At 49.2% G+C, this 20,658-nt stretch overlaps 2 protein-coding genes across 3 annotated transcripts in view; one reads left to right on the top strand and one right to left on the bottom strand.

Annotated features, from left to right (window-relative positions):
• Window positions 1–14,813, bottom strand: CHCHD4 (coiled-coil-helix-coiled-coil-helix domain containing 4). 2 transcript variants are annotated; one of them, XM_034997417.1, is made up of 3 exons: window positions 14,746–14,813; window positions 7,077–7,175; window positions 1–1,133 (listed from the first exon to the last, which is right to left on the bottom strand). In XM_034997417.1, the coding sequence occupies exons 1-3, from the start codon at window positions 14,774–14,776 to the stop codon at window positions 829–831; spliced, it is 435 nt and encodes a 144-aa protein (XP_034853308.1). In that variant the 5' UTR covers window positions 14,777–14,813; the 3' UTR covers window positions 1–828. The 2 variants fall into 2 exon arrangements, with proteins under 2 accessions (XP_034853308.1, XP_034853309.1); XM_034997418.1 differs by lacking the exon at window positions 14,746–14,813 and adding an exon at window positions 14,122–14,328.
• Window positions 14,532–20,658, top strand: part of TMEM43 (transmembrane protein 43) — a 19,378-nt gene continuing 13,251 nt past the window's right edge. The window contains exons 1-3 of the mRNA XM_034997416.1: window positions 14,532–14,705; window positions 19,133–19,282; window positions 20,178–20,312. Coding sequence (XP_034853307.1) covers window positions 14,694–14,705; window positions 19,133–19,282; window positions 20,178–20,312 — 297 coding nt within the window. The 5' untranslated portion in view covers window positions 14,532–14,693. The remainder of the gene's footprint in view (window positions 14,706–19,132; window positions 19,283–20,177; window positions 20,313–20,658) is intronic.

Consider the following 20,658-nt stretch of genomic DNA (forward strand, 5'->3'; position numbering starts at 1 on the left):
TCAGGTAAAAATCACGTTTTCCTTTAATTGACTACTTAATTCACACCATTTCTTCTCTTGGCTGCTACTTTGGTAACAACTAGGTCCCCACCTCTCAAGAACATTGCATCTAAACAGGCTGACACAGAGCCAGTGTGAACACAGGCCCCAAACCAGGGCTTCTGGAATAACAAGAACAGCAAAACCAGCCTTTCTCTTCACTCAGAAAGGGATTTTGAATTAGAGGGTCTAAAGCTCCAATTTCCAAACACAGAAAACCTGGAGCTCAACGTAAAAATGGAAACCAAAATGCATCAGAAATGAAATATAGTACCTCCTCATATACTCAAGGTCAAGATGGTTCTTGAGAAATAAGTATCTGATCAGCTGGCTTCTTGTGTTAGGAATGGCCCCACTCCAGCATTTTTAAAGGAAGCTGTTTTTGTTTCTACTTCATTTCCCAAAGGGGTATAAAAATCTACTAAAAGGGATATAATCAATCAGAATAAATCAGCTCACTCATAAGACACTCCCAAATAATGATATTTGCTTGCTGAGCATAGTCAGCACATTATTTCAAAGTGGCAAAATTCAGGGTAATCTGAGAAGAGAATTCAAAAGTAACAGCTACATTTGCTGATAGATTTATGTGAGACACACATACATTTTTTCCAGTGTGTATGCAAAGGACCAAGATCCCTGATCATCAAAATAAGTTATTTTGTACATTATAGTGCACAGAACAACAGAGGAAAGACACTTTCTCGGAGAATGACCAAAAGGCATTTTGCAAAAGGTTCATATAACTCTGAAGCAGAAGGACTGGAGCCCAGTGCCTTGTGGCCTTTATTAGCTTGACCCCTCCTCTTCTTTGGTTGCAGTGGCCTCAGTGGCAGCTGTCTCTTCTAAACGTTCTGCCGGCTTCTTCTCTTCCTCTTCCTCCTCCTCGTCCTCCTGGGGATAGAGGTCGGGATATTTCTGCATGCATTCCTGCATGGCCCGGAACTGGTCTACACAGTCTGACCCCTTGACATCCTCTGTGCTATAATGGAAGCAAGAAAAGGCTGACTTGAACTGTTCCCCACAGGGGCCACTGGCCATTCCCCCAAGGCACGGGCAGTTCCAGTTAATGTCTCCATTTGGCAGGATCAGTCCTAGAATGGGAAAATGGGCAGGAAAATGTGAGACAGGCTCTCGAAGGTTTCTGAAAAAGCAAAACCAAGTCCAGTCCTTGAAAGATATGTGGGAGGTACAGAACTGCTGCCTGGTAGGCCCTTGCCTACCTCTCAATCTGGATTGGGTTCAAATGCCTATGCAAACGCAGCATCCCTTGGCTTGGCTGGAGAGAAGCCACCAATGGCAACTTTCTACCCTGATCTATATTTTCAGCCACCTCCCATGGCTCTGGCTGTGCTCCAAGAGCTAAATACTGGAAACCATTCAATCCAAAGAAGAAACCATTATTGGGTTGGTTAGCAAGAAGCTTTTTCAAAGCCCCAACACTTTAAGGAGTTGAGGTATTGATCTCCTTCTTTCGCTCTCTGCTCTGCTCCCATTCAAATGATCAGGACCAGACCACCCTCTGCCTCCAAAAAAGGCACCTTGCCCCCTTAAGCCCCTTTGGCTCTGCAACTGCTCTCAGAAGCTCAGCTCAGTGTGAGGACTGGTAAAGAAGAGGCTGAGCCTTCTGCACTGGCGGGAAGATATCCAAGACATGTTGTATAAGGAAAAAGCTAGTGGCATACCAGATGGTGTGGTTCTAGTTTTTTAACAGTGAAAAAACCTAGAGGGATGTTAACCATACTAACCCAACTGCTAAACAGCACGTGTGTTTCAGGGAGGGGTGCAACTACAGACTGACGTTCAGTTGCAATATTCTATAGGCCCCCTTACTTTTGAATTTTACACTTTCTTGTCTCTGAACCTTATTCACATCTAAATAGTATTTCCTGGTTTTCTAAAATGCTTTCAAGATGATGGCTTCGTTTCCAGCTTTGTAATAGACAGGGAAATACGATTCATACAGAAGTTTCTTACATGAGTCTTTTATAGGACTTGGGAGCACTCTGTAAGACTCTAAAATGCCCAGTGAAATTATACAATTTTTCACTCTAACCAAGTACCCAGGCATGGCACTCTGAGTTAGTGTCCAAAGTCCTAGGCCTAGGCTGAACCCCATCTCTTCATTCTAGCTCAGGAAACTTCAATGATCAAAAGATCTGCTGCTGCAGTTCCTTACTTGTAAAATGGGCTAACAGTGGAGATGTCAATGGATACCGCACCCCAAGCAGGTAGTTCACCACTAGACCATCAATAGCTGCTGGGCACACTCTCAAGTACCACACTATCTGTGGTAAAAAACATAATCCTTTTTGACAACCTTCTTCAATCGTACTACAAATCCCAGTTTGCACAGGAGATTTTGTGGTTCAGTGGGGTCTAAGTCAGGACTACAGCCAAGGTCCAAAGGATTCCCAGAGCCCAAGCTGTCTCCCCCCACATCTCACCACCTCTCCCTACACAGGCCAGCATGGTGCTGGATACCTACAGATACACCTCAGAGATATTGTGGGTTGGGTTCCAGACACCACAATAAAGCTAGTATCACATAAAGCACAAGTATCAAATTACTAGTATCAAATTACTTTCTTGGTTTCCCGGTGCATATGAAAGCTATGTTTGCACCACAGTGAATTCAGTGCATAATAGCATTATGTATAAAAAACGTACATATAGTAATTGAAAATACTTTATTGCTAAAGAATGCTAACCATCGGGGCGCCTGGGTGGCTCAGATCGTTAAGCGTCTGCCTTCGGCTCAGGTCATGATCCCAGCGTTCTGGGATCGAGCCCCATGTCTGGCTCCTGGCTCAGCTGGGAGCCTGCTTCTCCCTCTCCCTCTGCCTCTCCCCTGCTCATGCTCTCTCTCTCTTTGTATCTCTCTGTCTCAAATGAATAAATAAAATCTTAAAAAAAAAAAAAGAATGCTAACCATCATCTGAGCTTTCAGTGAGTTGTAAGTTTTTGCTGGCGGAAGGTCTTGCCTTGATGTTGATGGCTGCTGACTGATGAAGGTTGTGGTTGCGGCAATTTCTTAAAATAAAGACAACAATGAAATTTGCTGCATCAATGGACTCTTCCTTTCACGAATAATTTCTCTGTAGCATGTGATGCTGTTTGATAGCATTTTACCCCGAGCAGAACTTCTTTCAAATTGAAATCAATCCTCTCAAACCCTGCCACTGCTTTATGTCATATTATTTTGTTGTCATTTCAACAATCTTCACAGCATCTCCACCAGATGTAGATTCCATCTCAAGAAACCACTTTCTTTGCTCATCAATCAGAAGCAACTTTGCACCTGATAAAGTTTTTTTAACTGAAGTATAATTAACATACAGTGCTATATTAGTTTCAGGTGTATAATATATAATTCTATACCCTTCTCAGTGCTTATCAAAGTAAGTGTACTCTTAATCCCTCTCACCCGTTTCACTCCTGCCCCGGCAATCATCAGTTAAAGCTTGATCAGGAGATCGAGGCAGTTCAGCCACGTCTTCAGGCTCCACTTCTAATCCTAGTTTTCTTGCTATTTCCACCACATCTGCAGTTACTTCCTCCCCTCAAGTCTTGAACTCCTTAAAGTCGTCCACAAGGCTTGGAATCTGCTTCTTCCAAATTCCTGCTCATGGTGATATTTTGACCTCTTCCCATGAATCACAAATATTCTTAATGACATCTAGAATGGTAAATCCTTTCCAGAAGGTTTTCAATTGACTTTGCCCAGATCCACCACAGGAATCACTATCCATGACAGCTATATAGCTTTATGAAATATGTTTCTTAAACAGTAAGACTTGAAATCAAAGTGACTCCTTGATCCATGGAATGCAGAATGGATGTTGTGTTAGCAGGCATGAAAACAACAATCTTGTACATCTCCACCAATGTTCTTGGATGACCAGGTGCACTGTCAAAGAGCAATAATATTTTGAAAGGAATCTTCCTTTCTGAGCAGTAGGTCTCAACAGTGGGCTTAAAATATTCAGTAAACCACACTGTAAATAGATGTGCTGTCATCCAGGCCCATCCTCAGGGCCCTAAGATTTTTGGAATGGTAAGTGAGCACCGGCTTCAACTTCAAGTCACCAGCTGCATTAGCCTCTAATAACAGAGTCAGTCTGTCCTTTGAAGCTTCAAAAGAAGGCACTGACTTCTCTCTATCTCTGAAAGTCCTAGATGGCATCTTCTTCCACTAGAAGGCTGTTTCGTCTGCATTGAAAATCTGTTGTCTAGTGTAACCACCTTCATTAATGATCTCTGCACGATCTCCTGGATAACGTGCTGCAGCTTCTACATCAACACTTGCTTCTTCCCTTTGCTCTTTTATGTTATGGAGACGGCTTCTTTCCTTCACCTCAAGAACCACCTCTGCTAGCTTCACACTTCTCTTCTGCAGCTTGCTCACCTCTCTCCGCCTTCTCAGAATTACAGGGAGTTAGGGCCTTGCTCCCCATTAGGCTCTGGCTAAGGGAATGTTGTGGCTGGTGTTCTCTTCTCTCCAGACCTTCTCCTGCCTTCTCCGTATTAGCATTCAGGTTGTTACACTTTCTTATCATTTGTGTGTTCACTGGAGTAGCACTTTTCATTTCCTTCAAGATCTTTTCCTTTGCATTCACAGCTTGGCTAACTGTTCGGTGCAAGAGGCCTAGCTTTCAGCCCATCTTGGCTCTTGACAGGCCTTCCTCACTAAGCTCAATGACTTCTAACTTTTGATGTGACATGAGAGGCTGCAAACTTTCCCTTTCACTTGAACACTTAGAGGCCACTGTCAGGTTATTAACTGGCCTAATCTCAGTATTGTCATGTCAGGGAATGCGGAGACCCGAGGAGAGGGAGAGAGACAAGGAGAGCCAGTCAGTGGAGCAGTCAGAAAACACACAACATTTATCGATTAAATTCCTCATCTTACATGGCTTATGGCACCTGAAACAGTTATAATAGTAACATCAAAGATCACCAATCACAGATCACCATAACATATACAATAACAAAAAAGTTTGAAATACTGCAAGAATGACCAAAACGTGACAGAGAGACATGAAGTGAACAAATGCTGTTGAAAAAATGGCACCAACAGACTTGCTTCAAACAGGGTCGCCACAAACCTTCAATTTGTAAAAAGCGTGGTATCTGCAAAATGCAATAAAACCAGGCCTGTATACAAATGCTGCCCTCAGAAGGCTCAAGACCAGGAAACCTGCACAGCCAATTTCCAAATGAAATAGTAATACTAACTTTTTAAAATAATAGCCCAGGTCTGCAGGAAGTCTATGCTTCCTTATTTCTCAGGGGAAGGCATGCTAGAATGAGGTAGCTCCTCCCAGAGGGCGCTTTGGGAGCCAATTTGCATTTCAAGGGCAAAATGTAAACACACACAGACGTCAACATTTTAAATTAAGCCCAGATGCAGCAGGTTTGGAACATATAATCAAAACCCTGCAGTTCTAGTCCCTGCCACTTTCTTGGCCAGTCCTCACCTCCTCCTGGGTCCTCAATTTTCCCCCAGACCAGGTGATCTTTAAGGCCCTCCCCCAGTCTTTTTGAGTGGATGAAAATTCCTTCTGCCACCTTTCTAATGGCACTCTAAGCCGAACCAAGTGCTATCTTAGCCATAGAGCTGGGGTGCTTGGATGCAGGCGGCCAGCATGAATTGGTGGCCTACTTAGTCTCCTGAGTGATTCTGCCATTGAGAGCTCAGAACCCGGGTCCCAGAGTTCTCTGTTGTATATGCTTCTTGGTACAATCATTCACTATAAGGGGCTGCAAAGGCAAATACCTCTACGTCCAAGCAGATCTATTATAAACGACAGAAGCAGGTAGGACAGAAAACAAGAAGGACGATAAGGCCTGGCAGGAACTGAAGGGGAATGCACAGGCTCAGCAGAGACACATTCAATTTTAAAATGCCAGGAGACAAACAAAACACGGCCTGATTTGTTCTGTAGGCCCCAATAAATGTGCTTAACTAATATGGACCTCAAGAGAGGCACAACACTGGAACTGACAGGCGACTTGTTTCTCTTCGCCAGAGTGCTGATTCAAGATTATTCCCATAGCTGCCTTTCTCGTAGAAGACCTGTGCCTCCCACCACTTCCAACGGAGTGCTCTCGACATGCAGCCTCGACTCACCCCCAGGAGCAGTAAGACATTCTCCCTGAGAACATACGCTTCAATTAGCATCTGAAAAATTCCAATCAGGAGCCTACACTCCATGGGCTGCTGCTGCAAGCTCTTTCCACCACATTTACCACCAGTCAGCACTGGAAAGGTTGCTAATTATCATCACAGGTGTCAAATAGCTTTAGATTGGTCAACTGAGGACTGTTTATGATATGGACTGTTTATAAATCCTGCGCACACACACACACACACACTGGTCAGTCTTAACACACACCAGGGAAGTTCCAGTGAGCCCAGCAGTCTAAAGCCTCTGGAATGGCATCCTAGGCCCAAAAGACCACTGACCATTAATAAGTTGTATGCAACAGTTCTGACTAGGTGAGCTGGATCCTGCCACTGGAAAATTGTCCCTCAATCTCGAGTGAGCTTTTTGTGCAGGATCCTTGCTGGAGCACCGACGAAGAGAGAGCAGACCTCACCACCTCACAGAACAAGGTGTAGGACTCTTCCATGCCTGCTTGCTAATGGTCTGTAGATGTGGCAGAATTCCATCTGCCAGCTCGACTGAGCAGGAGGATCCCTGTCACCTTAACCCGCCTGCCACGCTGGAATCCATGGCCACCCCCCAACCCTGGCGTAAAAATTCATCGGGAAGCATCCAACCAGCTCAGTCTGTGTAAAACTTCAGAAGAAAAAGAGACAGAAGACTTCAGTTCAGGAGAAACTTAGGTTCTGGCCTAATAGCCAGGGGAGTGCATCAGCATGAGGGCTAGAAAGCACTGTCCTTGGAGATAGTCCATGGCTGGGAAGGACACCTGAAAACCCAACCTTGGCCAGGACAAAATGGGAAAACTATTATGGACATTTTCCCCAGGAAGGGTCCGTGGGTCCCTGGGAGGCCCGTGTCACTTACCATGCTCCTCATACGGATCGTTGGGATCATCAGCCACCAGCTCTGCATTGCTTGGAGTTTCATGGTCTTCTTTGGTCACAAATATGATTCGATCCTTCCCTAGTGTTTGGAGAACAGAGGAAGAAACATTTCACTCAAGAGCAGCCAAACAGCCCCAAACCCAAAGAAGCCACAAAAAGCAAGTTTTAAGACTGTCCTATGCAAAACCCCAAAGCGAGGTGACCATCAAACTGCCCTTCCTGGGTTGTATCACTGAGTCTGTGTGTGGTCAAGCAGCCACTTGTATTGAGTGCCTGCAACTGGAACAAAAACTCCACCAAGGTCATGGGTAAGGAAGAAGATGCCGTATGCACCAAGGTAGGAGACAAAATGCCTGATCCAATGAAATGCAGCTGCTTTAGTCCCCAGATTTGCTGATAATAGAGTTGTGCAACAAATTCTTCTTCCCATCAAGAAAGGGGCAGTCTCATCTCAGAACTCCCCTGGCACTCAGACTGTCCCCATTATGTCCCAACAACCTATGAAGGCCTCATCAACCTGCCGCCGTCTCCCCTCCTCCCCAGGCCCAGCAGGGAGCTGCAAGCTGTCAGCCTTCAGACAACTCTAGTGGAATGAAGAAGACTCACTAGGGCCTCGGAGTGCCTGCCGCTGGGCACCCCGCTCCACTCCACTAGGGCTCGAGTGCATGTGCGCAGGGAAGGGGTGGAAGGGACAGGAAAAAGGCATGCAGGAAAAGACTTGCTTCTAGCCCTGTAAGGGTTTACCCACAGCATTCAGAGTGCAGACGAAGTCTGAGGAGACTGAGAACTTTGACAAGAAGAGAGGGCAGGGATGTGGGTGCCTGGCCAGCAGCCCACCACAGCCCATTCAGCTGATGTAGCCACCGAAGTGTGTCCAAGAAGATGCCCTGTGCAAAAATATCCCGGTCACCTGCCTCTGAAAGGCTGGGGACACGGTGGTCTGAGAGTGCCCACAATCAAGACTCCCTCTGGCCTCTTGGCCCCTAATCGTGGCCAGAAAGAAGGGGTCATGGTGGTAGGGAACATTATGGAGGTTCCCCATGGTCCCCGAGGCCTGGGGAGATTTCCCGACACGTGGAATGACTGGGGGGGGGGGGGGGCGGATTTCATGAAGTTCTGATGTTATCAACTTCTGTAACAATCTGCAGTTCGTTATGTTTTAGAACAATCACCCAACCTAAATATAATAGGCTGAGTGTTAGGGTCAGGACTGAGGCCCTGCAAGGACCAGCGTCAGGAAGCCAGCTCTTCATGTGAACCTCGATCAGGCCAGAGCCCCTGGCCGTACGTGCCTGGCTGCCAGAGGGTCCTGAGCCTCCAGGCTGGTGGGAGCCAGATGCATGCTGTGTGAGGAAAAGCTCCTCGTGGGAGGCTGCACCGGCAAAGGAATGAGAATCAGTGTTGACTGAACTGGTATGAGTGTGATCCGAGGCTTTTTATACAATAGAAGCCCAACCCCAGAGTGGTTACTCAAAGTCAACCAGCCGGAAAGGGTAAGGCAGGCATGTCTGCTGTCCGACACCCTCCCGGCTCTCTCCCCTACACCTCACAGCTGTCCACACACCTCACCTTGCTAGAACCTGTGGCCATCAGCTAACCACAGTCTGTCTGATATTCCTGTTGCGGTTGGGAGCACTTTGTCTTCAGCACCCCACACACTGCATGTCATTAGTTGCCCCTGCTGTTCCTGGAGGGCAGACTGAGGCCGGCCCCTCTCTGGGTCCTGTGTGTCAGCTAGCTCCTGCCATCCCATCCCTACCCTGAGAGGAGCCAGCAGGAGCCCCATTCTACGGTGGTTAAGCCTAGGGCTACGGGAAGTGGATATACCTGAGCCCACCCCAGGCTGGAATTTGAACCCAGCTCTGTGTGTTTCCAAAGGCCACGCTGTGGAGATCCTTTACCCAGACCCACACTGCCCCACCCCACCCCCAGGACACACAAGAATAAAAACAATAGCTAACATTGGGTACTTAGCATGACTCAGACACTGTCCTGAGAGCTTTGTGTGCTTGGAGCAGGAATAAACGTTTTGTACAATAAGCCCCAAGAAGCTGAGAATTAAGAGAATATTTGCTGAGTGAATGAACAGGAGCTTTCTTCTAAGCTCCTGGGTACCCACCTGGTGAAGGGCAAGGACAAATGCAACAACCCTACTGACTACCCATTCTCACCCAGGAGATGTGGGACAATGGGACCTCATCTGGAAGGGCATGGGAAGTGCCTTCTCCAGGTCCCATCCACATTGGCCCTTGAGCAGGGCCTTCATCAGTGGCCTGCTGTGAGTCAGTTACAATGGGGGCAGAGGCTGGGCCTGCGGAAGTTTGGCTCTCTGGGAGCTGCTGGCATTTTCTCTGATTATATCAGTTCTTTTCCCTTTACACTTAGGAAAGTTCCGTCACAGGCTTGTTAAGAGAAACCAAAGAAAAAGGTTTGGGCCCACACCAAGCTGGAGTATTTACGGAAGAGGATTGAGGAAAATACAGGGACTAAAAGCAGAGCAACACCTCCAGAGAAGACAGTTCAGGGGACAGAGGGAAGGCACCCTTCTCATGCCTCCACAGGGTCTCCCACATGGGGTAACAAACAGTAAGGACAGCCGACCCTTGGCATGCTCGGCGACTGGGCCTCCAGTCCACCCGTGGTTCTGCCGTCCTGTGACCAGCTCCTTCCTGCTTGTCAAACTAGCTCTCTCTCCATGCGCTGAAATGCACTCCTGTCCCTGACCGTGAACCCCACGGTTGGGGTCCTCAATTCCTCTGTCCGGCCAAGGCCACACAGCTGGTAAGTGTACAAGAAGAAGCTAAGGCCCGTCTGCCTGCTATTCGCGCCAAAGCACGATGTAGCCCCTCTGGGTCCTTGACTGAGGTTTGGTGTCCTTGTCGGCACCCACGTTCTGTCATTACACGAGCAAAAATAGCTTCATCTGGACCATCCTTTGGATTCCAAGAGCCTTGAGAGCAAAGTCCTGGATCCTGCTGCTCCTTGCCTCTTCTACCAGTCATTTTACTTAGTGGATGTTTACTTACACATTTTAAATTAGGTTGAAGTTTATCGATACCTTTAGTTGATTATGGTGACTTCACCTAAGTCTTAGAGGCTTCACTGACAGAAATGAAGTGTGGGGCGAACAGTCCCGCTGAGCTGTCTGGCAGAGAAAGTAAGGATTCCAAGCCTCCCTGAGTGGCACTTTTCCTACCCTGGGTAGGTGTCTTTGTCCATTCAGGCTGCTATAACAAAATATCACCACTGAGGTAGTTCATAAACAACAGAAAGTTACTGCTCACAGTTCTGGAGGCTGCCAGTCTAAGATCAAGGCCCCAGTATGGTCACCTTCTGGTGAGGGCCCCTTCCTGGGTCACAGCAGCTGCCTTCTCGTTGTGTCCTCACAGGGTGGAAGGGGCTAGAGATCTCTCCAGGGCTTCTTTTATAAGGGCATTCATCTCAAACATGAAAGCTCCACCCTCATTCCCTAAGCACCTCCCAAAGGCCCCTTCTAATACTATCACTCTTGGAGCTTTGGATTTCAACCTATGAAACTGGGGGGACACATTCGTACCATAAAACTGGGGGAAGAAGATCCCCTGGGTGATCTGACTGTGGTTTCTAAGCAGGGATGTATCTTTGCATCCCCAATCTTGGTATCCAGACGGAGCTCCTTTTGTTTCACAGACAAATAACATTAAGGGCTAAAAACCATCTGTAGAAAGAACAGAAGCACAGCTCTAAGGCTGAGAGAGAAGACCAGCTTCGGGAGGTCTGGTTCAGTGGCATCGATATCACAGAGGTTTAGGTCTGGGGTTCAAATGTGAGCATGAGCACATAACAGCTGTGGGATCGCAGGCACCTTCTTGTCCCCCGGCAGCTCAGCCTCTCTTCCTCCCATGGTCAGGGCAAGAATCATGAGACTTTGCTTAAACAAAAGAGGTGAAATGAGTTTCTGCTCTCACCTGGAATCCCACTCGAAGGACAGTAATTTTTTAAATGGCATTAAATGACAAGGATAAAAGGGCCAAGAAAAGAGACAACCACAGGCTAGAGAGGTCAGTAAAGTTTGGGAAGTGGGCAAGCTGAGAGCGAGTGCTTTCTGACTTAACACAAAGTTGAACCCAAAGTCACAAGGAGGGGAAGTCAGCTAGAAGAAAATCCATCCTCACCCTAGTACCCTGGTAAGGGTCAGGAATCAGGGGCCCCAGGGCCCACTGTGAAAGCAGGACTTAAGGGAAAAACTGAGAACAGAAAGTCTGATTAAACAGTTGGATACCAAGACACCCCCAATTCATTATTTTTACTCTCTGTACAGCCATCCTTGATTCCTTTCTCTCAACCTCCATCATCAAATCTGGTTGGCTCTCCCTTCAAATACAGCCAGAAAGATCTGCATCCCTCACCTCCAAGACCCCATCTCCCACCACTTGCTCCCTCCATTCCCACACCTCGTTGCCTTTACTAGACACACTGGGGGCACACCTACCTCTAGGCCTCGGCCCAGGCTGTCCTCACTTCCGGGAGCTCCCTCCAGATATCCCCACAGCCACCCTCTCCCTGCTTTCATACCTCCTACTCAGATGCCGCCTTCTCCGACCATTCCCCATCTCCCTTGGCCTGCCTTTTCTCCAAAGCACTTTTCCTCACCTAACATATTATATATTTGCTTACTCCCTGTTTCCCCCACTGAAGTATCAGCTCTTCTAGGGCAAGGATTTGTCTATTCCATTCATTGCAGTATCCCCAGAACCTAGAACAGTGTCCAGAACATGGTGGGTAATCAATATTTGTTGAACAAATGAAAGGAGGAACCAAACTGAAGACCTCAGCAGAAAGCAGGAAGACAGAATGGTTCTTACCATTAAGTAGATTACAAACAAAACAAAACAAAACAACTTTGGATAAGTGGTCTCATTTCCCCCCAGAAAGGGGAGTAGGAACACGCACGGGATCTTTACATGTCAAAATCTTCAGCAGATTCAACCCAGATGGAGAGCCCATCTCTTCCCCAACGCCATGAAGCAGATGACGTCACCTGCACTCACCAGCACCTGCTCAGGGGCTGGTACACCACAGGTGTTCAATAAATGTTTGTTGAGGAACTGGAGAAGGCAGACAGCAACAGAAAAGAGGGAACTAAAGAAAGGATCAGTGTGGCACTAATACAGAAAGTGTGGGTGGTCTACGGCCAGGGAGCGAGGCTGAGTCCACGCCGTAGAACACTTGGATGTCAAAACTTCTAACCTGAAAGCTGGGTGGTGGGAGGGACCCCTGAAGTAAATTTGCTCAGGCAAGTGACTCACTCAGAACCCAGAATGAAGAGCCAGCCATGGGAAGAGCTGAGGGACAGAGGTACCAGGCAAAGGAACAACTAAGACACCAGTGTAGCTCAACTGTGACGGGGTAGTTAGAAATCAGGCTGGAGCCAGATCACGCAGGGGCTTTCAATTCTCATCCCCAAACTAAGAGAGAGATCTTTGACCCAGGGAAAGATGAAGATCCATGTTTTGGGTGGCAGATGGAAAATGCCTTTCCTTCCCAAAGAACCTGTGATTCCTAGATATCCTCACAGGCAAGGAGAGGTCTTATTCATCTGGCACAGCCTCATTATACCTAAAAAGCTCAAAATTATTTGCTAAATGAAGTAAATCAGAAACCCAGAGAAAGAAAATTAAAAACAAGAGACCTACTAACAAAGTAGTGAGGGCAGAGGACTTCTGTTCATGGCACAGTTATTAATCAATAAAAATAGTACCCAGGAGAGACATCAGTGAGTATTATGGCTTTATGACCCAGGAAAGGAGTGGTTCTATTAGGAGAATGAGGTACTGGGGAAAAGCTTGATATTTTAGATGGAGCTGTTCTCTAATTGGATGTATGACCTTGGGTAGGTCATCCCCTTCTCTGGTCTTCAGATTCCCTGAATTAAACTGAGGGAATCAGACTGACTATTCACCAAACAATTTGAGTGAGTTCCAACTCTCTTTGTAGTTTTACATTCTCATGTGTCCACCATAATTGCCAGGCACAGAGAAGATGCCCGTGAGTATCTGTTGAATGAATGAAAACCAACTTCTCATTTTACAAGATTGGAAACTGGGGCCTGTAAGGGTTAGGTGGCAGCTCAGGGAGAAAAAGCTAGTTAGTAGCAGTGTGTGGGGAGGCCCTGGGACTCCAGCCAAGAGACTCCTGGGTTCCTCAGTAGAGGTAAGAACAGATGAAGCAAAGAGGAGATAGGCAGAGGAGATGGGCACTTTGTTGGAAAGGGCAGGGGGGGGGGGGGGGGCGGCTTCCCAGCAGAGAGCTCCCTGGAATCCAGCGGACACCAGACTGAATGGTGCAGTTTCTGTGATCAGACTGATGAAGCTTGAACCCCAGCTCCAAGATATACTGTGTCAAGTACTTGCCTTAGGCCAAGTCACCTCTGTGTCTTAGGGTCCACTCTTTGGTAAAATGTGGGTAACTTATAAAAATCGCTGCGAGATCAGTGAGAAAAGCCATATAAAGACTCTTGAACAGTGTCTGGTACGTAGTAGGGGCTCAGTAAATGTCCACGTGGGTGGCACTTTTACCACTCCAGCACAGCCCCTAACCCGAGTGGCAACTTTTCAGGAGGGACAGTTAAAAGGCGCCTACAAATGGAAACGGGTGGTGGGTGGTAAAAGCGATAGTAAAAACAATAAATTCCCAATTACGAGCCAAAGGAAGCGTGCTCAGCACTTCCCGTACCCCCTTGGCCTAGTTTATGAAATCTCCCACGTGCTGGTCCTTCTGAGGTCCGGGTTCGAGTCTCACAGTGACCTTGGACCAGCCTCGTTCCTCCCAATCTCGGTTTTCTCATCTGCAAAACGGAGGTGGCGACCCCACCGCTCAGCCCTCCCAAGGATTCCGAAGAGGGGACCCCGGGTGGCGCCTCGAGTCTCCCGCGCCTGCAGTGGGGTCGCGGGGCGCCGGGGCCTGCGTGGCCGCGGGGGTGGCAAAATCGCTTGGCCCCTGCAGGCCCTCGTAGGCCGGTCTCCATGGCAGCCCGCCCTGCCTACCTTCCTGCCGGCAGTAGGCCATGGCTGCAGCCCCGGCGCTCAGACCTCGCAGAGATAGCGGTGGCGGCGGTACGGGCGGCAGCGCGATCACGCTGTGACCTCTTCTCAGGCAGGGCGGGCGGCTCCGAGGCCCACGCGGACCCGCCCCCTCCAGGCCTGCCCGCCGCGCGCCTGCCTCTGCGCCCTCTCAACCCTACCCCGGCTCCAGTCAGCTGGGAACTACATTTCCCAGGAAGCCGCGCGCTGGTCGGTGACTCTTCAAGGCAGTGGAACTACATATCCCGGAATGACTTGCAGTGCGCAGGCGCATCAATGAGGTACGGTGCGTGTTGCAACTTAGTGGCTAAAGCGCCTGATCCCGGACTACATTTTCCAGGAGGCCCTGCGGCGCGCATGAGCAGAAAAGCTGTGGCTCACGGGGCGGCAACTTTTGCACGTCCTCCCTGATTCTAGGGTTCACGCGGATTTTCGCAGCTCCTCGTCGGGCGAGAGACCGCTGGGCTCTGCACTCAGGCCGTCAAGCCCTTACATAGCTGAGCAGAGCGAGGGTGAGCGCCCAGCCTGGTCCCACCATGGCCGCGAACGTGAGTGTCTCCTGGTCTGCCGGACCCCACCCATACTTACCCATGTCCCCGAAGGGGCCGCCTGGGTCCATCTTGCCTGCCTGCCCCTCGTCTGTGCGGCCAGCCCCATCTCCCTCTGCATGCCCTTGTTCCGGCTTCTTGGCAGCTAGCCCGTCCGTTCACCTCTCTTGGTCTGTCCGGACCTCCTCGTCGGGCCGCACGTTTGCGGGGAGGGAGACTCAGGAGCTGTTGTTCCCGGCATTGGGGTCTCCTTGTGCTAGGCGCCTTCTCGCAGCCCCTCCTTTCATTATCAGTTCCCGCCTGGGCCCTTGGGCTTCTCATTTACGGGCTGTGAGAGCGGGACGCGACTTCCGAGGGAGCCAGTCCGCGGGAAGGGTGGGGAAGCCGATACCGCTCAGGTGGAGCTGTCCCATCAACTGACAGACAGGACTGTGCGGGCGGGCAGGGAGCTCCACGCCCTAGGGAAGCATGTAAACCGAGGCTGTGATGCTGCAAAGGGGTGCGGGCGAGATTGGGAACGGAGGAGTTAGGATGACCGTGAGAGGGAGCGTTTCCCCACTGCCCGGCCCCTTGTCCTCCTAGGTGTGTTTGGTTAGAGAGGCCATGGCTGAAGGTGGTTCCCTTCAAAAGCCTTCTGGCTGTTTGTCCCTGCAGCCAGCCTGTCTCGGGAACCTTTCCACTTAAGATTTAAGCCCAACATTCATTCAACAACCGAACAGCACCTCCCACCAGGGTGCTGGGTGTGGGAGAGTCTGGTGACTCACCACTCCCCTCCTCTGTGAAAGCGCTTCTGGAGCCAGCCCTGGTGCCCTGCCAGCCCCAGGACACTCCCTCCCTCCTGCTTTGCTGGAGTGTCCTAGCCACTCTCCCCTGGCCTGTTACACTCTCCTTCCAGCCCCTCCTCTGTCCCCAAGAGCCCTCTCTGCCCCCCACACCCTTGGAGAGGAGGATTTATATCACTGACAGCCCTAGCGTGCTCCGCCTCAATTGGAGTTGCCTGGGAGACCTAGAAACTGTGAATGCTGCACCTAGAAAAGCCTCAGAGGTGGTCCGAGACCCAGGGTCTGCCAGGGGAGAGGACAATCAGGAGACCAGCCTGCCCCCAGAGGTAGACTCCTGTCTGCCCCCATACCATGTTTTACAGATGGACAATTTCCCCAGTAGGTGAAGGCACTTGCCCAGCTTGGCCAGCTACTTCATGGGAAGATGCTGAAGACAGCAGGCTTTGGAGTCAGGCAGACCTGGGGGCAAATCCAGTTTCTTCCTCTTAGAAGCTGTGTGGCCTTAATCACTCTGGGTTTGTGTTTCTTCGTGGGATCTGTTAGTGTGAAGTTTAAGGGAGTCAGACTGTGCTTAGCACAGTGCCTGGTGCATAGAGGGTGCTTAATACATGAAAAAAAATCTATGTTCACAGTCTGACGCAGATGGCCCTGGTGGGGAGAGACTGTCTTGGGTATATTGGCACCTGACCTTTGCCAAGGAATGTGTATGAATGTGGGTATCTTCTGCAGTCAAACCTTTGTTGAGTCATCCAGGAGCTGGGTGCATGTTTACAGGAGCCACCAGGCCTGGTGAGGAGGAAAGATCTGAAGATGGTGGGGTGGAGCAGGGAGGTGACAGAATTTCTTAATTGGTATAACAGCAAAAGTGCCCTGTGACAGAGGTACTGTGAACCATCTCCATATTAATATGTGAGTAAACTGGATCAGAGAGGTAGAGCAACTAATGCAGGGTTACACAGCAAGTAATTTTCAGGGCCTGTGTATCAACCTCTGTACCATCACTCGTTGCTCTTTGCTCCTTAGCCTAGAGTGCTTACTGAGGACACCTGTATGTATTCAACACATATCAAGGAGCCAACATCAAGATAAGGGGCTCAAAGATGGCCTTGAGGGGAAGAAGAGAGGCACTGGAGGGTTGCCCTCAGGCTAGGGAAATAGTCCGGTAGTGAGATATGGGTGGAGGAAATCACCATCATCCTCCATTCCAAGACCCTCCATGTTTACTGGGATTTTGTTTTGGAATGTGGGCCGAGTGTGTCCTGTCACTACCCAGCCTACCCTTCCTGTAGACTGAGATATACCCTCCTGTGCCTTTCTTTCTTCCCTCCAAGGCCTTCCATGAGCTCCTCTCTTTGACGTTGGCTCCTAGATGTATGCTGAGGGGAGGCCCAGAAGGAAGTTATGCCTTCTGGCTTCCAAGTTTGGGGCTGCGCTGCTAATAGCAGGACGGGCTCCTTTTCCTGCCACTCTCTGCAGCTGGCTCCCAGTGTTCAGCTCTCCTTACAGCCCAAGAAGTGAGGAATGAGGCTTGGAGCAAAGTGGTAGGAGAGTGGCCTCTGTTCTGTCCAGATATGAAACTTAATTCTCCCTCTTAGAGGCTGAGTGATCTGGGCTGATGACTTAACTGATGAGCCTCTGTTTTCTCATCTGTGAAATGGGGTAGCGATAGCTTGCCTGTGATTGGCCTGTGATAGACTGGAATGTTGCCGTTGTCATCATTCGATGGTTGATGGTCACCTCCCTGCCGGCAGTGAACTGCTCTACTAATGTTTCCCAATGATATGGAAAGTTAAGACCATTTCTGAATCTAATGGACATCTGGACTCTGGCAGGCCTGGGCTGGGGACATTGGGGGACAGTCAGAGAATATGGCATCAGCCTTATTCAGGCAGAGACTAACCTGAATCTCTCCTCTGGCCCCCTGTGCCAGGGGCTTGGCTCACTCTGAGTGCACGTCTCAGAACCGCTTTACACCTTTGTGACTTTTGTCAGCTTACCCCCAGCCATGGCACCAGTCTTGGTGTCAGTTGCAAAGAAAGCTGTTAACATTCCCACCCTTAGCGCCTGTGCATTATGTCCTATGTCCTAGGCACTGAACTGTCTGATAATTAAGTCCTTTGGTTCTCACCAGAACCCTGTGTACTGGGTTTTTATCCCCATTTTACTGATGAGGAAATGGACGGCATAAAGGGGTCAGTTGCTCACCCAAGATCCCATAGCTTGAATTGAAACCCACTCCTTCTGGCTCTGGAATTCTGCCCTTAACGGTGATACTCAATCAGCAGTGGACACACTTCAAACCATGCTTCTGTTATTGGTTGGATAAAACTTGACCCCCTGACGCTGGAGCTTGAGGCCTCTCATGAACCTGCCTGGATGTGTCTAGCTGCCCTCAGTTCCCTCCACCCAGGCCTCCCCAAACCCAGCCAGAGCAGATAGGCAGCTCTGCTCCTGGAAGCACTTCTCTCACCACTGCTCAGACAGTTCCCCCTGCTAAGGATGCCCTTACTCCAGAGTCTGCCTCTGAGATCCCAATCAAATGCCGCCTCCTCTGGGGAGCCTGCTGTGATCCCCCAGCCGGAAGGGGTCCCCTGTTTGGCACAGGATCTGCTCCTCACCAAGCACTCAGCATGGCTTAGTACTGTTTGTGCCTGCTACTCGATGGCCCTGCAGCCTGTTGTCTCCTTGCCTCACCCCTACAAGACCCTGCATGGCCCTTGGGAAGCCGAGCCACCGTTTGATGAATTGAATTAATAATATATGTCTAATAACCTCTTTGTAAAGCAGTTTGGCAGTTTCTTAAAAACATACATCATGGGGCGCCTGGGTGGCTCAGTTGGTTAAGCGACTGCCTTCAGCTCAGGTCATGATCCTGGAGTCCCGGGATCGAGTCCCGCATCAGGCTCCCTGCTCGGCAGGGAGTCTGCTTCTCCCTCTGACCCTCCTCCCTCTCATGCTCTGTCTCAAATAAATAAATAAAATCTTTAAAAAAAAAAAAAAACCACACACATCGTCCCTGTGATCCAGCAATTTCACTCTAAGTTGGTATTCATTACCCAATACCCAAGGGAAATGAAAGCACAGGTCTTCATAAGGACTTGTACAGGAATGTTCATAGAAGCATTGTTTGTAAAAGCTAAAAACTGGAAACAACCAAAATACCCACCCACTGGTGACCGAGGCAACTTACGTGGTATACTAGATGGAGTACTACTTGGCCATATAAGGGAATGAGCTACCACTATACCCCACAGTGTAGATGACCCTCCTCAGAATCTGGACAGAAAAGAGCTGGTGCTGTATGATGGCCCCATTTATATCGGGTTCCATAAGAGGCAAAACTAACCTATAATGATACAAATTCAAATAGTTGTTACCACTAGGGGCTGGGGAGCAGGGAACATTGGCAGGAAAGAGGCACAAGGTAACTTGCTGTGATAGTAGAAACATTCTGTATCTTGATCTGGATGTCAGTCAAGTGGGGTAAGCATTTGTCAAAGCCCATCAAACAGTATGCTTAATATCTGTGCATTTTACTGTATATAATTGAAACTCAATGAGAACGTATATACAAATAGCAAAATTCAGTTTACTTTTTAAAAAACTAAGTTTCATTTTGATTTTTTAAAATATTTTTTTCCTCAGTATTCCAGTACGACTAACAGGAGAGAACATGTCAAAACGACGACCAATCCCCAGCCAGGCTTCTTGGAGCGGCTCAGCGAGACCTCGGGTGGGATGTTTGTGGGGCTCATGACCTTCCTGCTCTCCTTCTACTTAATTTTCACCAATGAGGTAAAATGTCTGGCATCCCTTTGTGCAGAGTGTGGATCCCTGCAGTATTAGAAAGCAAAGGCTATGAATCCAGAGGCTAGAGGTGGTAACAGGGCCTAAATTTTACAACAGGTGGGGTAGGGGGGAGGGAGGGTAATGGTGCTGAATTAATCAGAATTCTTTCTCTTGTGACCCATCTCATAACTGACCTAAATAGGAAGATGAATGAATTGGTTCACATTGCCTGAAATCCTGGGGTAGCCACAGCTTCAGGCATGGCTGGATCCAGGTGTTCATGTTGGGTCACTAGGAGTCTCCATTTTCCCATCTGTTGCCTCTTTTTCTCTCTTACGGATTTTTCTTTGACAGGCTTTTCCTTTTGTGGTGGTAAAGGTGGCCCAGCAACTCCAGGGTCACATCCAACAGCTTAGCAGCCTGATCTCTTCCAAAATCAATTTAGCAGCAGTTGCAGAGAGATATCTCAGTGTCCTGGCTTGTCTCAGTCCTCTCTCTGAACAAATCCCTGTGGACAGTGGACCCATGTTCTGTTTGGCCAGGCCTGGGTCACATGTTTGGGGCAGTAGTACAGAGGGGCCCATATAAACTACAAGGACTGAGAGGGGGGAGGAGAGAAGACAGAGAAAGATGGGGGAAGGGGCACACAACAGACAAGCACCAGTTGTTCCCAGCATGGAGTAGTGCTGAGAATTAGGGGGGTGGGGTGTGGAGCAGGAAGAGGGCTACCTGGGAAAGCAGGAGTCCTTGGCTCCAGTTCTAACTGTGCCACTTGCTGGTCCTCGGGTTTCCGACTGTAAAATGGGGAGATGAGTCTCCATGCTTCCTGTAATGCACTGCAGTAAGCACACCTGTGTTGAACCACACCTGCGTTGAAATCCTCACTCCCGTTTGCTCACAGGGCCACGCATTGAAGACAGCAACCTCCCTGGCCGAGGGGCTCTCACTTGTAGTGTCCCCCGACAGCATCCACAGCGTGGCCCCGGAGAATGAGGGGCGGCTGGTGCACATCATTGGGGCCCTGCGGACGTCCAAGGTAGGTTTGGGGATGCTCAGGGCACATTGCTCAGGGGACCAGATGCTCAGGGCAAATTGCTGGATGTTGTCTGGTTGAGGATTTTGAGCACATGGGCTCTGGCGATGGACACACGGGTGTGACTCCTAGCTGCACCACTCAACAGCTATGTGGACCAGTCACTCCCAAGTCTCAGCATCTTCATCTGTAAAATGCAGAGAGTACCTGTAACAACCTTGGGGGTGGGGGGAAGCTTTTAAGAGTTAGTGGGATTAGATAGCTAACCTTTTGGCATGGTGCTTGGCACACGGCCGGAGCCTTACGAGGAGGTGCTTTAACAATTATGCTCTGCCTGTGTGGCTAGTGC

Source organism: Mirounga leonina, unplaced genomic scaffold, assembly GCF_011800145.1.
Source record: "Mirounga leonina isolate KUSES-001 unplaced genomic scaffold, KU_Mleo_1.0 Mir_94, whole genome shotgun sequence".
NCBI classification, from domain to species: domain Eukaryota; kingdom Metazoa; phylum Chordata; class Mammalia; order Carnivora; family Phocidae; genus Mirounga; species Mirounga leonina.

Bases quoted from the DNA above. Each gene is read 5' to 3' on its own strand.
- CHCHD4 (XM_034997417.1), bottom strand. From the start codon at position 14,776: ATGGACCCAGGCGGCCCCTTCGGGGACATGG. The intron at 7,176-14,745 runs GTAAGTATGGGT...TCCAAACACTAG, and splicing joins CGGCCCCTTCGGGGACATGG to GGAAGGATCGAATCATATTT. The intron at 1,134-7,076 runs GTAAGTGACACG...TTCCCATTCTAG, and splicing joins CGATCCGTATGAGGAGCATG to GACTGATCCTGCCAAATGGA.